Source organism: Mobula hypostoma, chromosome 9 (genome assembly GCF_963921235.1).
Source record: "Mobula hypostoma chromosome 9, sMobHyp1.1, whole genome shotgun sequence".
NCBI lineage: Eukaryota > Metazoa > Chordata > Chondrichthyes > Myliobatiformes > Myliobatidae > Mobula > Mobula hypostoma.
In genome coordinates, this window is record NC_086105.1 from 31,812,630 (window position 1) to 31,827,412 (window position 14,783).

Below are 14,783 nucleotides of genomic sequence, written 5' to 3' on the forward strand. Positions count from 1 at the left end.
GTTAACATAGTTTCGTATTTGAAGGTACCTAAAAAAGTCATTATGTTCTAGGCCATGTTTGTCCTGCAGGATTTGGAAACTTTGTAATACTCTTTTATCTATAAATGAGAGGTAGGTTGTAAGACCTTTCTTTATCCATAGCTCAAATCTTTTATCTCCTCTGTTGGGAAGGAATTCGGTATCATATGCACACCATCTAAAAAGTTTTAGCATGTTATTAATTCCACATGAATTAACCACCTTCTGCCATACTTTTCATTTAAGATTTATCCAAGCATTATTAAATTTTTCCAACTGGGCCATCAATCCTTTGTCAGCTATTGAGGCCTGAAGAGGAAAACTGTCAACTAATCCAAATTCTATTTCCTTCCATCTAGCCTTATATTCCCTATTACACCAATATAACAGAGGGGTTATCTGTGAGGCATAAAAATAATTTCTCAGGCAAGGAAGAACCATACCTCCTCTTTCCTTCCCTAACTGTAAAGTGTTATATCGAATTCTAGGTTTCCTTCCTTGCCAAATGAAGCGGGAAATCCATTTGTCCCATTCCCTGAATTGATTATCATCCACCTCCACTGGTAAAGTACGGAAAAGATATAATAACCGAGGAAGAATATTCATTTTTATAGTATTTATCCTTGAATTTAAACTTAAAAAGGGGATAAGATTCCATCTATGCATATCTGCTTTTATCTCTGAGATTAATGGCCCATAATTTACCTGTGACAGTGTTGAAAGATCCTTCGGCAGGGTTATTCCTAAATATTTTAATGATTTAGCTTCCCACTTAAGATCGTATGTATCCTGCAATTTTTTGGATGGTGTATAATTTAGGGACATAACCTGCGTTTTCTTTACATTTATTTTATAACCTGATATTTTCCCAAAGTCATCCAACAGTGTAAACAATCCTATAAATGATTTTTCTGGTTCACTCAGATAGACCAAAACATCATCTGCGAATAACGCCACTTTCTGTTCAATCCCTGCCACCTTGATACCTTTTACGATTTCGCTCTGTCTTATTAGTTGGGCAAGTGGTTCAATATATAGCGCAAAAAGGAGAGGAGAAATTGGGCATCCCTGTCTAGTGCCTCTCTCTAAAATGAAGGAGTCAGAGAGGTCCCCATTTATCTTAATTCGGGCTGTTGGGCTGTCATACAGAGTCTGAATTACTTTAATAAACCTTTCTTGAAAGCCGAATCTTCCTAACACTCTGTATAGGAATGCCCAACTAACCGAATCAAAAGCTTTCTCAGCGTCCAATCCTACTACCATTGTCTCTGTCTCGTTCTTATTAACCTGTTCTAATATGTGCAGAGTTCTCCTTATGTTGTCCTGTGTTTGTCTTTGTTGAATAAATCCAGTCTGGTCTAAATGGATTAGGCCAGGTAAAAGTTTTTCCAATCTGCGCGCTAATATAGATGTAAATAGTTTGTAATCTAAATTAAGAACACTAATTGGCCGATAATTGCCACATTCTAGTTTATCTTTACCCTCTTTAGGAATAACTGAAATAATCGCTTCTCTCCAGGAAGGTGGAGTTTCTCCTCTCTGCAAGATCCAATTAAAGGTGTTAAGTAGTAATGGGGCTAACTGTGTCTTCAGGGACTTGTACCACTCTGAGGTAAACCCATCAGAACCCGGGGACTTTCCAGCCTTTAACCTAGAGATGGCCACGTTCAGTTCTTTGACAGTTACTGGTTCTAATAAACTTTCATTTTGTAAATCTGTAAGTTTAGGTAGATCTAAAAAATTCAATACACTGTCTATATAGGGCTCATTGGGGGCCCGGGGTTGGGAGTACAGCTCTCGATAATACGTTTCAAAACTCTCTTGAATTTTCCCTATTGTACTCTCCACAAGCTTTGTCTTTGGATTCTTTATTTTATGAATTGTATTGTCTGCTTGTTGTTTTCGTAATTTATATGCTAATAATCTAGCTGATTTACCTCCTACTTCATAATTCTTTTGTCTCAGGTAAAGAAAATTTCTTTGAGTTTCCAACGTATAAATATCATCAATTTCACTTTGCAATTTCCTAATTTCCTGTTTTCGATCTGAATTACTTTTGTTGCTATCTCCAACTTGAAGTTGTTTTAATTTTCCTTGAAGGTCTGCTAATTTTTGTGCATTGATTTTTTTCATGTGAGTAGTAATGGAAATAATTTTCCCTCTCAGTACAGCTTTCAATGTATTCCATAAAATCACTGGTGATGTTTCTCCCGTGTCATTAAGGTCTAGATATTCTTTGATTTCTCCCCTTAATCTCTCCATTACTTTTGGGTTATTAAGTATATGTGAGTTTAGCCTCCATAGTGTTTTCCTCATTTTCCTTTCCAGGATTAGAGACATAGAGACTGGGCTATGATCCGACAGATCAATTGTTGCAATATTACAGTTTTTTATCCTGAGTCTACCTGTATTAAAGATAAAGAAATAGTCTATCCTTGAATAGGCTGAATGAGGGAAAGAGTAATATGTATAATCTTTACTAGTAGGGTGTAATTCCCTCCAGACATCTATAATTCCCAACTCCTCCATCAATGAATTCACTTTCCGAGTCAGAGGTTTATTCTGAGTAACTATTCTTGAAGAATCTAATATAGGATTTAATCCAATATTAAAATCCCCTCCACAAATTACTACCCCTCGAGAACTGACCATTAGGTCAAAAATGTGTCTATAAAATGACCATTCACTACCTGGAGGAGCATAAACATTCAGCAATGTTATTTCTGTACCTTCTATTCTTCCTGTGATTTTTACAAACCGTCCTTCTTTGTCTCTAGTCTCTGAAATATGTTCATAATTAAGATTACTTGATATTAAAGTAGCTACCCCTCTTTTGTGACTCAATTTATATGATGAATAAAATACATGCTTAAAGCCCATTCTTTTTAATTTTCCATGTTCAGATTGGCTCATATGTGTTTCCTGGAGGAAAGCTATTTGTGCCCTCTCTTTTTTCAATTTAGACATAATCTTATTTCTTTTAATTGGATTCAAAACCCCATTAACATTATAGAAAATTATTTTTACCAATTCAGTTTGCATTTTTCTCTAGTAGAAAAAAAGCACTCTCCTTTTCTAACCAAACAGTAAGCAATCCCTTCTCAACAGTAAACCAAGACATATAACCACACCCTAGACATTTCTGAACGTATAACATTTGAAAATTTTCCCCGACTTCCCACAGTGAGGCCTGAGCACCGACCCGCCTCAGTTCAGAGGGATAACCTCTATCTTCACCCTGTGTTAGAGGGCCCTCAGCAGTTTGAATAATCATAGAGAATTTTCTCCTATTTATGTCTCGACCATATTGCTATCATTCAAGTTATTCCGCCTAGATTATTTTCAATTACCAGTTTTCATTTTACTTTTAAGTCCGATTTACTCTTTTCAGTCATTTCTCTTAATTAATCTGTATTCTCTGTACATTCGCGTCTGAATATTTGCAGCTTTTCCTTGTAGTTTGACACTCTGTTTCGAGTGGAGCGTCCTCGCCCCACTAACTGCCACGACTTCTGCCGAATCCTCTCCAGTAGCGACTCCGGTTGGGTGATAACTTTAATAGGTAGTCCCCGGTCCGCCAGGTCCGACGTTGCCTCCTCCACCGTAGCGTAAGTTTTTGTCCCTTCGTCGTAAAAGACTCTCAGCCGAGCTGGATACAGGGTCTGGAATCTGATGTTGTTTTCCTTCAGGACTCTCCGTGTTTCCATATATTCCTTCCGTCTGGCAAGAATCCCCGGTGCGTAGTCATGGTCTAAACTGATTTTGCAGTTGTTCCACATGAAACCTTTCTTTTGCCATGCTCTTTTAAGCACCTCTTCCTTCCTTCTGTAACTGAGAAATCTGATCAGAATCGATCTGGGCTGGGCGCCTGCCGGGGGCTGTGGTGCCAACGCGTGGTGAGCCCTTTCTATCTGTAGGTCTTTTGCGGCCGGCATATCAAGGTTCTCTCTAAGCAGCTTCTCCACGAAAGGAATCATCAATCCGGGTTTACCTTCGGTTTCTTCGGGAACTCCGTAGATCCTCACATTTTCCCTTCTCGAGCGGCCTTCTTGATCTATTAGTTTCCACTGGAGTTGGTCTTGTAGCTTCAGCATTTCTGCTATCACTTCCTCGGCATTTTGTAGCTTCTCTTCAATTCCAACAATCCTCGCTTCGGCTTCATCTATCCGCGAGTTAGTTTTTACTATTTCTCCTTTAATATCTTCCAGCTGTTTGCTGTTATCTTGTCGGAACTCGCGAATCTCTCTGAGAATCAAAGACAGAGTCACCGATTCCCCCTCATTATCTCCGTCCTGGCTTGCCGTGGGAGAGCTAGGCCCTTCGCCTTGCTGCATCTCTTTATGTTTATCAGCCTTCGAAGCGGACTTTTTATTCTTGTTCTTAGACATCATCCTTGCCCCTTTTATTAATATAGTTATGCAATATTAAGTATTTGTCTAAATTCGATTTTGGGGCAGTTTACCTTCTTTTTTGTCGAGAGACCTTTTCCTTACGCCGCCATTCCCTTGATGACCCGGAAGTCCCCCTGAAATAGCACTTTTCATAAAGAATATACAAAACATCCTATCATAAAGTATGCAAAGTTCATCTCGAACTAATTTTGGCTGAATAGGGTTAACTGTGTAATGAATTGACAGTAGCAGTGGTACCAAAAGGAGCAAAAACAAATTCCTCAACCATCTCACCCTCTCTGGGAGTCACCCAGTACAATTCCAGCCTTTTAAGTATCCGCTGCCACAGACTGGGCCGTGGGTGATTCTCCTCAGTTTGCTCTGGTGGTCTCTCTGTGGGGCCCAGATATACAATGGAGGCCTGGCGTGTTGGTGGCCAAGTCTGGACAACAAACACAGAAATACAACGCACTATTAAAAACACTGTGCTCAGGCTGACAGCCATCAAAACACTATAGTATCAAGAAGTGCAATTCAATCCTTAAATACAGTTAAAATACATATCAACAATGAAGCCGATATGACCCAAGCCAAAGGGGTTATTTCGACAAGGACCAAATTTATGGCCAGAGCTTGTTGTTAAACAGACTCTTGGAGAAAGTGAAAGCAGGATGGGTTATAATTCATGAGAGTATGATGAAGAGATCTTAAAACCTGACCATAAGTACTGGGGCAAAGGACACAGGTAGGTAATGTCAGTGGTCTTGAGAGGGCAGTGAAGCTGAATGTTTTTGAAAAGAGAATGCAAGGACATGAAGTGATTTACAGCCACAGGCTTTAATGTTGATTTATTGTACAGTGGATTCTAGTTCACTGGAACATCAGTTAATCAGGACAGCTGCTAATTTGGGACAACTATTAAAGAGCAAAAAAAGAGAAGATAGCTGGGTTTTCCTTTGTTTATTTGGAGCAATATGCTACGTAATTGTGACAGAAGACTGTTGCCAAGCAGTTTCTAACTAGCATGCATCACATGCACTTCTGTGGCTGTTAGACACTACATCATGCTTAAAGTGAACCGGTTATAAGTAGCACCAGTTGCGTGTGCGCATGTTCAGAAAGCAGTAATTTTTGTCACCGATAGTTGGCGAGACAATTAAACAGTAAGATAATTCAGAACCGTTTTGCTCATGCGGCTTCAATCATTTAGGTTACAGATGCCAGAAATGGCTGGGAGTGAAAACGAAATGATTTCACTACTTCAACAAGTTAGGTACTACGAAGAATTAAGGTATCAACAATCATCTTGAACGTTACAATGAAAATGAAGATTTGGAGGACGTGATCATTGAAAGCATTGTATGAAGAAAGCACAAACAACAGGAATTCTGCAGATGCTGGAAATTCAAGCAACACACATCAAAGTTGCTGGTGAACGCAGCAGGCCAGGCAGCATCTCTAGGAAGAGGTACAGTCGACGCTTCAGGCCGAGACCCTTCGTCAGGACTATGAAGAAAGCGCATTATTTGCACTAGGTGTCTGCGTTGATTTTCTTAATTTACAATCAATCAAAAGAACACAGCAGCATATACTGAATAAATTCTGCTGATAACCATTAGGAACAAATACACAGCTTTATAGCACTGTAGTAGTATTGGAAGTGTTCTAATTTGTTCTCTATTTCATTTAAAAACAATTTGTTACTCAGTTAAACAGTAGTTTGTAATTTTATATCCTTTTAATATTTCCATGAAACCAGTTAATTGAGACAGCCACTTAAATGGGCCAAATGTACTGGTCCTGATGTGTCCCAATTAACCAGAATCCACTGATTTAAAATACTTCCTTCTAATCAAACTCCTTTCTCAGCAACATTTTGTTAGATATTCTGTAATTGATCAATTGGAGAAAGACAAACCAAACGTAGTTAATTCCTTAACATTCCTTCCTAATTTAAACAAGTTATTATTGGGGTAACCTCTATAAAGAGTAAAGAGTGATCCAATTAAGCCAAGTTAAGGAGATTTGTTAGGGGTATATTGTAAAGGTTTTAGGGGGCTTATCCAGTTATACCAACATTATCTCTTGAAAATGTAAAAGACCCTGCAGTTTCCATAATTCTGCTAAGAATGCAAGATTCAATTAAGAGTTTCTCAGCTTGTGTCATCTCCAACCACAGCTCAAGAAATGGGAAAATTATATCATGTACTTACTTTAAATACACTGAACAGATGACATGCCTTGTCTTTGAGAGGTCCAAGGTACCAATATCTGCAATGGGATAAAATTGAGGAAACACTATGAATGGATGAATCATTTATTATTAAACACAAATTCTAAGCAATACATTAGGAGCCAGACTATAGTAAACAGTATTAAGAACACATTTGTATTTATAATGTGACTTTCACAATCTTGGACTTCCCAAATTAGTATTATTAATGTTATCTATGCTTTTTATATATTATAAACATAATGCATTGGCCAAACATGCATAAAGCAAAAATGGAGTGTTCTTTCTTAAACAATTTAATATCAATTTTTTATCCTCTTCCTCCAGTCAGTACCATAAATCTGAGCCAAGATCTTGATTAGTCACAAATCTGCCAAATGTCTGTGGACAGCTGTTTTGAGAACTAGCCACTGCAGCACTGACTGTTTGTATCATCCACATGAGGATTAGATTTTCTTTCCACTGGCACTTAACTCTAAAGGAGGTGGTTTGTGGAATCATAAATGTGAAATGTATACAATCACCATTAACACTAGACAGCAAATTTTTTTTTAGAAAATGTTCCTTCCTCAGAATTTTTTTTTGTTATGATAGACCACTTTGAACCTGAACACAAACATCATTTCAACTACTTGCAACACGTAGAAATTTGGAGAAATGAGAAATGAACTTTTATTGAATATAACGTGTTTAATTGCCAAACTGTGCCGGCCCTTTGCAATAGTTCAATAAAGCTAAAAATGTTCTGTTGATGATTTTTGTTTGTACTCAGTGTCTGAGGCTTCTCGCTTAAGTGTCCAACAATAATCTGCCAGCATTGATGGATTCCAGTTGCCCTGACACCATTTCTCCATGATCACAATGTCCTGGAGAAACCTTTCACCATGCTCATCACTGACAGCACCAAGATTTGCAGGGAAGAAGTCTAAATGGGAATGCAGAAAATGAATCTTTAGTGACATGTTGCACTTCATGAAGCATGTTGTCAATCAGCTGCATGTGGTTTGCTGCTCTTTGTTTGCCAAGAAAACATCTTGACTGGCTTCCATGCAATTTTCTCCGATCTCACAAGAAGTTCTTCAAATTGCTTGTCATTGATGACCTGTTTGATTTGTGGACCAATAAAAATGTCTTCCTTAATCTTGGCATCAGTTATTCTGGGAAAAATCTGTCTCAAATATCGAAATCCTCACTGGAAATTTATAGCTTTTCTAAAACCTGTCCTGCCATGCAGCATAGGCCCTGCCTAAGCATGCTGGACAAGATAGAAAACTTTTCAGCTGACATTGTGGGCAACACTTTCACTGACTTGAATTATGAATTGAAATTAAAAAACATAGGCAATTTCAAAAACTGGTGCATGACAGGGAAATTTCATGGTGATTTTCATCATCAGCAGCCCCAAATCCAAAAGTACTTAGAAAGCAGTCGTCCAGTGCAATTGAAAGGCTTTATAACCTGTATTAGGAGCTTTCTTTTTAGGTTTATGCAAACCAATTTACCACCATGTTCAAAACACTTATATACCCGAGGAGCAGTGTCAAATAAAATGGTTACCCTGTAGATTATATAATCATGACTTAAAACAATATTACACTGTTGTTAAGGGTGAAGTGGAATTGGCCAGACTGGACATAGTATTCAACCCTACAGTCTGGAACTTTTATTGACAGCACCATTTCTAAAACTAAATCACTCTAAACATAATGTCTTGGGCCATAATCCAAATTGTCCTGCCCATCAGTGCCTTTCTACTGAAGCAGGGTATTAGCATAACTACTCAATTCTGAACAGAAAGAGGCATTGTTGTTCTCATAACCCTAAAATGAAAGGAATAAAGTAATGCACAGTCTCAGGTTTAATTTTTAAAAAGTAAATACTGTTTAAGCATCCATTCCCCTAACCTGCCTTTTTCACTTTCTTTTTATTATGTCTTACTTTGAGAGTTTAGAAGCTGCATCCCTATACGCTCCCCATCGCAACCCAGTCACTGCAAACACCGGACGATCTTTATCACCCTGGAAGTACATTGGGAGAAATCACATACAGACTTTAAAATGCACATCCGTTCACCATCCAGTTCATCAGTTACTAGAGGGACGGTCTTTTATTAATCACACTACTGTGTGTAACACGCTCTTCCTGTAAAACTTCATATTTCAGACAACAACTAGTTACTTATTTTGTTTATTTAGAGATATAGCAAGGAGTAGGTTCTTCCAGCCCTTCAAGCTGCTGGAAGCAGCCTCCGACAACCCTGATTTCACCCGAACCTAATCATGGGACAATTTGCAATGACCAATTATCCTACCTGGTACATCTTTGAACTGTGGGAGGAACCTGGAGGAGCCGGAGAAAGCACACACATTCTATGGGGAGGACATACAGATGAGGCTGGAATTGAATGCTGAACTCTGATGCTTCAAGTGATAATAGTATTATGCTGAATGCTATGCTATCATGACACCCAAAAACACCCTCTCTCTTTAACCATAATCCTGCGTGTGATTTGGCACTTTTCATGTTTTGTGTTGGATATGTGGACTTAAACACAACATCTGAACAGGGTCTTGAACCCTGGACCCTCAGATTAAAAGACTGATGACTGAGCTAACTAGGCTCCAATATAACCAAATACAACTTCCAATGTAATCAACTCATGTTTGAGGTTAACTGCTAATTCATGGTATCTTTATACAAGCCAATTGAACTACTTTCAAAAGAGACCTGAATAAATACCAAAGATTCAAGGGCAAGGGTAAAGTTGAAGGCTGGCCAGGGTGGGGTAAGGAGGCGGCTGGAGAGAGGCTTGAGCAATGCTGAAGGATGGACTGACAGAATGGGGAAATGGACTATGGGGCTTTGGATAACAAGGGTAACCAACCAAAAGCACATGAAAAGGTCAAGTCTAGAGAAAAGAGTCATCAAAAAGTATCTCAGCAACAATAAAGCAAAAAAGGTCTCATTGAAGCAACTTTGTGAAAATAGAAAAAGGTAGCGTGGAGTGATGGGTACATAGTCCCAACATAATCAGATTTAAAAAAAATCAGACGTGATACAGTTTCAGTGATATACCTGAAAAAATGAAAACAAAGCAATGGGGAATAAAGCCAGGTTTTTGTTTTTTGTTTTCCTAGTATTTAATAGCGAAGGAGAGCTTTATCAATCCAATACTAGATGCTGGACAACTAATCAGGCAAGCAGGCAGAAATTATGAAAGTGGTGGCAAGATGCACGTTTATTATTAAACTACATTTGGAGATTGATGCTGTCATTTTGAAGATGTTTCCCAGGGAAATTTGTAGATAAGAACATGGAGCAAACCAAAGATTGAACTCCAGATATAATATTGTGAGTATGGGAACACTGACCATTGCAATGAATTTTGGCTACCATAGGACAGCTAAAATCAAACCAGGCGAACCAATTACACCTAGGCGGACAACAGTGGAAAAACAATTGAGGATAATGTGGTCGTCTGTGGCAAAGGCTGCTGATGAGTTGAGAGCAGGTTCACAAACCTCACTTAAATATAGGAGTCAACAGTTTTGTGGAAAATGACAAAAACAAAACGACTGTCTTGTTGACAACATGAACATGCAGTGGATATAGGGTGGGTTAGTAAAGATGGAAATTCAAAGCTAGGGCTGGGAGAAAAGCAAAATAAAACTGAAGATGCAAGAAATCTAAAACAGAAACAGAAAATGCCAGAAATCACAACGGGTCAGGCAGCATCTGTGAAGAAGACAGAGTTAATGTTTCTGGCGAAACAATATTGACCAAAAGTGTCGATATCTTAATCTCCAAAATGCTGCCTGACTTGATGAATATTTCCAGCATTTTCTGTTTCCATTTCTTTTGAAGTGAGTCCTGGTAGTTTAGGAAAAGGAAGGGGAGTGGCGGAGCCCAATGATGAGATGTTTCATTCTTAGTGGCAAGAATCCTTGCACACATATTGAAAGTGAGTATGAAGGTGATGGGAATAAGTTTTAAAGATCATAATTGTCAATAGAGTTAGGCAGTACTGAGTTATCTCAATATTCCCAAGTGTAGAAACTTTATGTGATCCAATCAAATCTAATGGTGACTGGTTTAACTAGTTGTTGTCATATCCATTTCAACGTAAGTACCCTGGACTTAATGAAGCAAAGATGAAGGTTTTTCCAGAATGGCCAAATGGGAAACAAACATATTAACATGACCACTGTATGAAAGATGATGGTGAGGATGTGTCCAATCTGTAACTACATAAGACATGTGGTTACTGGAAGGTCAAATGTTGACAGTTCAGATCCAAGAGAATTGGAGACAGATTTTTCCAGCAGCTGACACAGGAGGAAATAAAATCTGAGTAGCAAAAACAATTTCAGTTTGGAAACAGATCACCAGCTTCACTCAAAACAAATATTGCAAGTTAAAATGAGATATTGTTTCAGAGATTCAAGTTGTTTTAAGAGTCTGCCCAAAATTTTGTTTACCTCTGATATAACACTGCTGATATCAAACATTATTACATTTATCAAACAACAGTAGAGTGCAATTTAAGCAGAATATTTAACCCAACTGAGGGTTTTCTAGTTACTGAGGTGCATTGCCATTCTGCCTGAGGAAAGAATGTATGTATGCAAGAGTATCACATGATATTCCAATGCAATGAGGCCAAGGAGAACACAGTGTTAATTGTGATTTTACTGTTCAAGAAAATTTCTGTGAGTTTTGCACAATACAGACGTCCACATCAAGAGGGCAGAGGTGTAAAAGAGGAATAGAGGGTTCAGAAACAATCAGAGAATATTTTTTCACCTAGAGAGGGGTTGCAATCTGAAGTGCTTTTCCAGAATGGCCAAATGGGAAACAAACATAATAACATGACCACTGTATGAAAGATGATGGAGAGGGCATTCTGTGATAATGAACGTGCTTTGAATCTTTGAATTTAACAGGAGACTTGATGGGCACCTGAATGACCAAAGCACAGAAGACTATAGATCCAAGCGTTGATCAATGGGATAGGTATAGAATAGGTACTTAATGATTAGTACTGTCACTTTGAGCTAAAGAACCCGCTTCTGTGCTATATGACAATGAATAAAGGTTTCGGCCTGGCTGAAAATCCAGAAGTGACTTTTTATGATCTTGCAGGAGGAGAACAAAATGTTTTAGACAACAGAAATGAAACTGAAAAAACACATAGGTTAGAAATGTTTTGGGCAGTACAGCAAACACATTTTATGACAAATAACTGGCAATAAGAATGAGGGCATAGGAGGGATAAAACAAAGTTAATTGCAGCTTAACTAAGTTGTCTAAATTGTTGAAAAAGTATTACAATTACCTCTATAGCTTGCACCTTTCAATAGCAGCCAGCCATGTCATGTTTTTAAACCATAAAGCGGGCATGCTGTAAATTACTGAGCAAGTTTTATATATTATAAACAAGAGAAAATCTGCAGATGCGGGAAATCCACGCAATACACACAAAATGCTGGAGGAACTCAGCAGGCCAGGCAGTATCATTGGAAAAGAGTAAACAGTTGATGTTTCGGGCCAACACCCTTCATCAGGACTGGAGAAAAGAAATGAGAAATCAGAGTAAGAAGGTGGGAGGGAAGGGAGGAAGAAATACAAGGTAATAGGTGATAGGTGAAACCAGGAGGGGTGAAGTAAAGAGCTGGGAAGTGGAATGGTGAAAGAGATAAAGGCCTGGAGAAGGGGGAAGCTGACAGGAGAGGACAAAAGGCCATGGAAGAACGGAAAGGTGCGGAGCACCAGAGGGAGGTGAAGGACAGGTAAGGAGACAAGGTGAGAGGGGAAATGGGAATGGGGAATGGTGAAGGAGCAGGGGTGCATTAACGGAAGTTCAATAAATTGATGTTCATGCCATCAGATTGGAGGCTACCCCAATGGAATACAGTGTTGCTCCTCCAACCTGAGTGTGGCCTTATCGCAACAATAAAGGAGGCCATGGCTTGACATGTCAGAATGGGAATGGGAAGTGGAATTAAAATGGGTGGGTTCTGGGAGAACACACTTTTTCTGGCGGACAGAGCGTAGGTGCTCGGTGAAGTGGTCTCCCAATCTACGTAAGGTCTCACCAATATACAGGCCACAAAGGGAGCACCGGATCCAGTAGAGACCCCAACAGACCCACAGGTGAATTGTCGCCTCACCTGAAAGGACTGCTTGGGGCCCTGAATGGTAGAGAGGAAGAAAGTGTAGGGGCAGGAGTAGCACTTGCTCCACTTGCAAGGATAAGTGCCAGAAGGGAGATCAGTGGGGAGGGACGAACAAACAAGGGAGTCGCGTAGAGAGCGATCTCTGCAGAAAGCAGAAACTGGGGGGCGGGGGGGGTGAAAGAAAAGCAACACTCACGACACACTGGAGGAACTCAACAGCTCGGGCAGCATCTGTGGAAACGATGAGTTGACCTTTCGGGCTGGAAAGATGTGCTCAGTGGTGGAACCCTGTTGGAGATGGCAGAAGTCCTGGAGAATTATGTGCTGGACGCGGGGGCTGGCAGGATGATAGATGAGGACAAGAAGAACCCTAACCCTGGTGGGGTGGCAGGAGGATGAGGTGAGGACAGATGTGTACAAAATGGAAGAGCTAAAATTCAGGGCAGCATTGATGGTGGAGGAAGGGAAGCCCCTTTCTTTGAAAAAGGAGGACATCTCCTTGGTCTGGAATGAAAAACCTGATCTTGAGAGCACATGTGATGGAGGTGGAGGAATTGAGAGAAGAGGATGGCATTTTTACAAGAAATAGGGTGGGAAGAGGTATAGTACAGGTTGCTGTGAGAGTCAGTGGGTTTATAAAAGACATCAGTGGATAAGCCGTCTCCAGAGATAGAAAAATTGAGAAAGAGGAGGGAGGTGTCTGAAATGGACCCGGTAAATTTGAGGGTTTGTATATTATAGCATTGTATGATTGTCATATTTAGGACAATTATTTATTTATATTTTATTTTTCTCTATGTTATCATGCATTGCATTGTACCGCTGCCGCTAAGTTAACAAATTTCATAACATATGGTGGTGATGTTAAACTGATTTTGAATTAAGATTGCTGCAAACTTTAGAACTCTAAACCAAAATCCTGGATTATTCATTCATCATGAATGTGGACATCTATTGATAGTTTTTAAATGACTTTCAACCAAGGAATTGAACCAGAGTAATTCTGGCCATTCTTTAAGACTACACAAACATTAGGAACTGCTGGAAAATATTTCACTTCTTACCTTTATTTCCAACACATCCAGGGGAACAGTCTCACCTTTAACAATTGCCAGTGTGGCATTTAAAATGTGTCTGCAATGCATAGCAAAGGAGATGTGACAATACAAAAGCATCTCATTCTCAACTGCAGCAAACACACTTATTTTCAACATCACAGAAATGAACATGAAACAGGACAACTGAGGTCCCCTGTTGGCCTTTTTGGTTAATGCACCAGTAACATTAAGCCAAGCCACACGGGTCAGAAACGATCCAGGTGTCATCTTAGCCAAGACCAAAGATTTTAAAACTGGTGTAGGCACCCAGGCAAGAAAGCAAATAAAGATATCAGAGAGCAAAAGGAAAACAAACCAAACCAAATAAAGCCCTCAGATTTTGCTGTGTAAGATACGCATTTGCCTAAAAATATGGATAAACCATAAGAAAATTAAACCATCCCCAGATCTGTCCAAAATTCATTAAGTAACCTGTCTATTTTGTACACAAAAATTGAACCCTTGTCAGTATTTGAAAGAGGGCTGGAGAGACATACAAATCAACACCAAACGTAAGCCAGGATCTTCAAGAGAATGGAGGAAAAGATATTTTCAAATCAAGCCAGCTAGAGCTTCAACCTGCCCTAGTACCCATTTCAGAACAGTGAGATACAGATGCAGAAAGCGTCAGAGGCATGTGTAACTCTGAATTCAGCAATATATGAACACTGACTGAAAATAAAGGGGTCCACTGCTTTCCTCTCCTCCCTCATTAAATGTGGACAGTCCTTTAACAGAACATTACGAAATATCAGCAATACATTCGGCAGAGATCATTAGAAATTCCATCATTGGTCATAAGGAGATATTGCTCACCAGAAACCAACATGGAAGGCAATTCTGCACAATTATTTTATATGATTGACAA

General features: G+C 39.3%; 1 protein-coding gene across 2 annotated transcripts in view; it reads right to left on the minus strand.

The window, feature by feature from the left end:
- The window catches only part of agk (acylglycerol kinase), a 62,128-nt gene that overhangs the window by 26,580 nt on the left and 20,765 nt on the right, over positions 1-14,783 (minus strand). For both annotated transcript variants that reach the window (XM_063058002.1, XM_063058000.1), the window contains exons 8-11: positions 13,883-13,952; positions 8,581-8,660; positions 6,623-6,680; positions 4,704-4,851 (exon numbers count right to left, since the gene is read on the minus strand). In XM_063058002.1, coding sequence (XP_062914072.1) covers positions 4,704-4,851; positions 6,623-6,680; positions 8,581-8,660; positions 13,883-13,952 — 356 coding nt within the window. The remainder of the gene's footprint in view (positions 1-4,703; positions 4,852-6,622; positions 6,681-8,580; positions 8,661-13,882; positions 13,953-14,783) is intronic.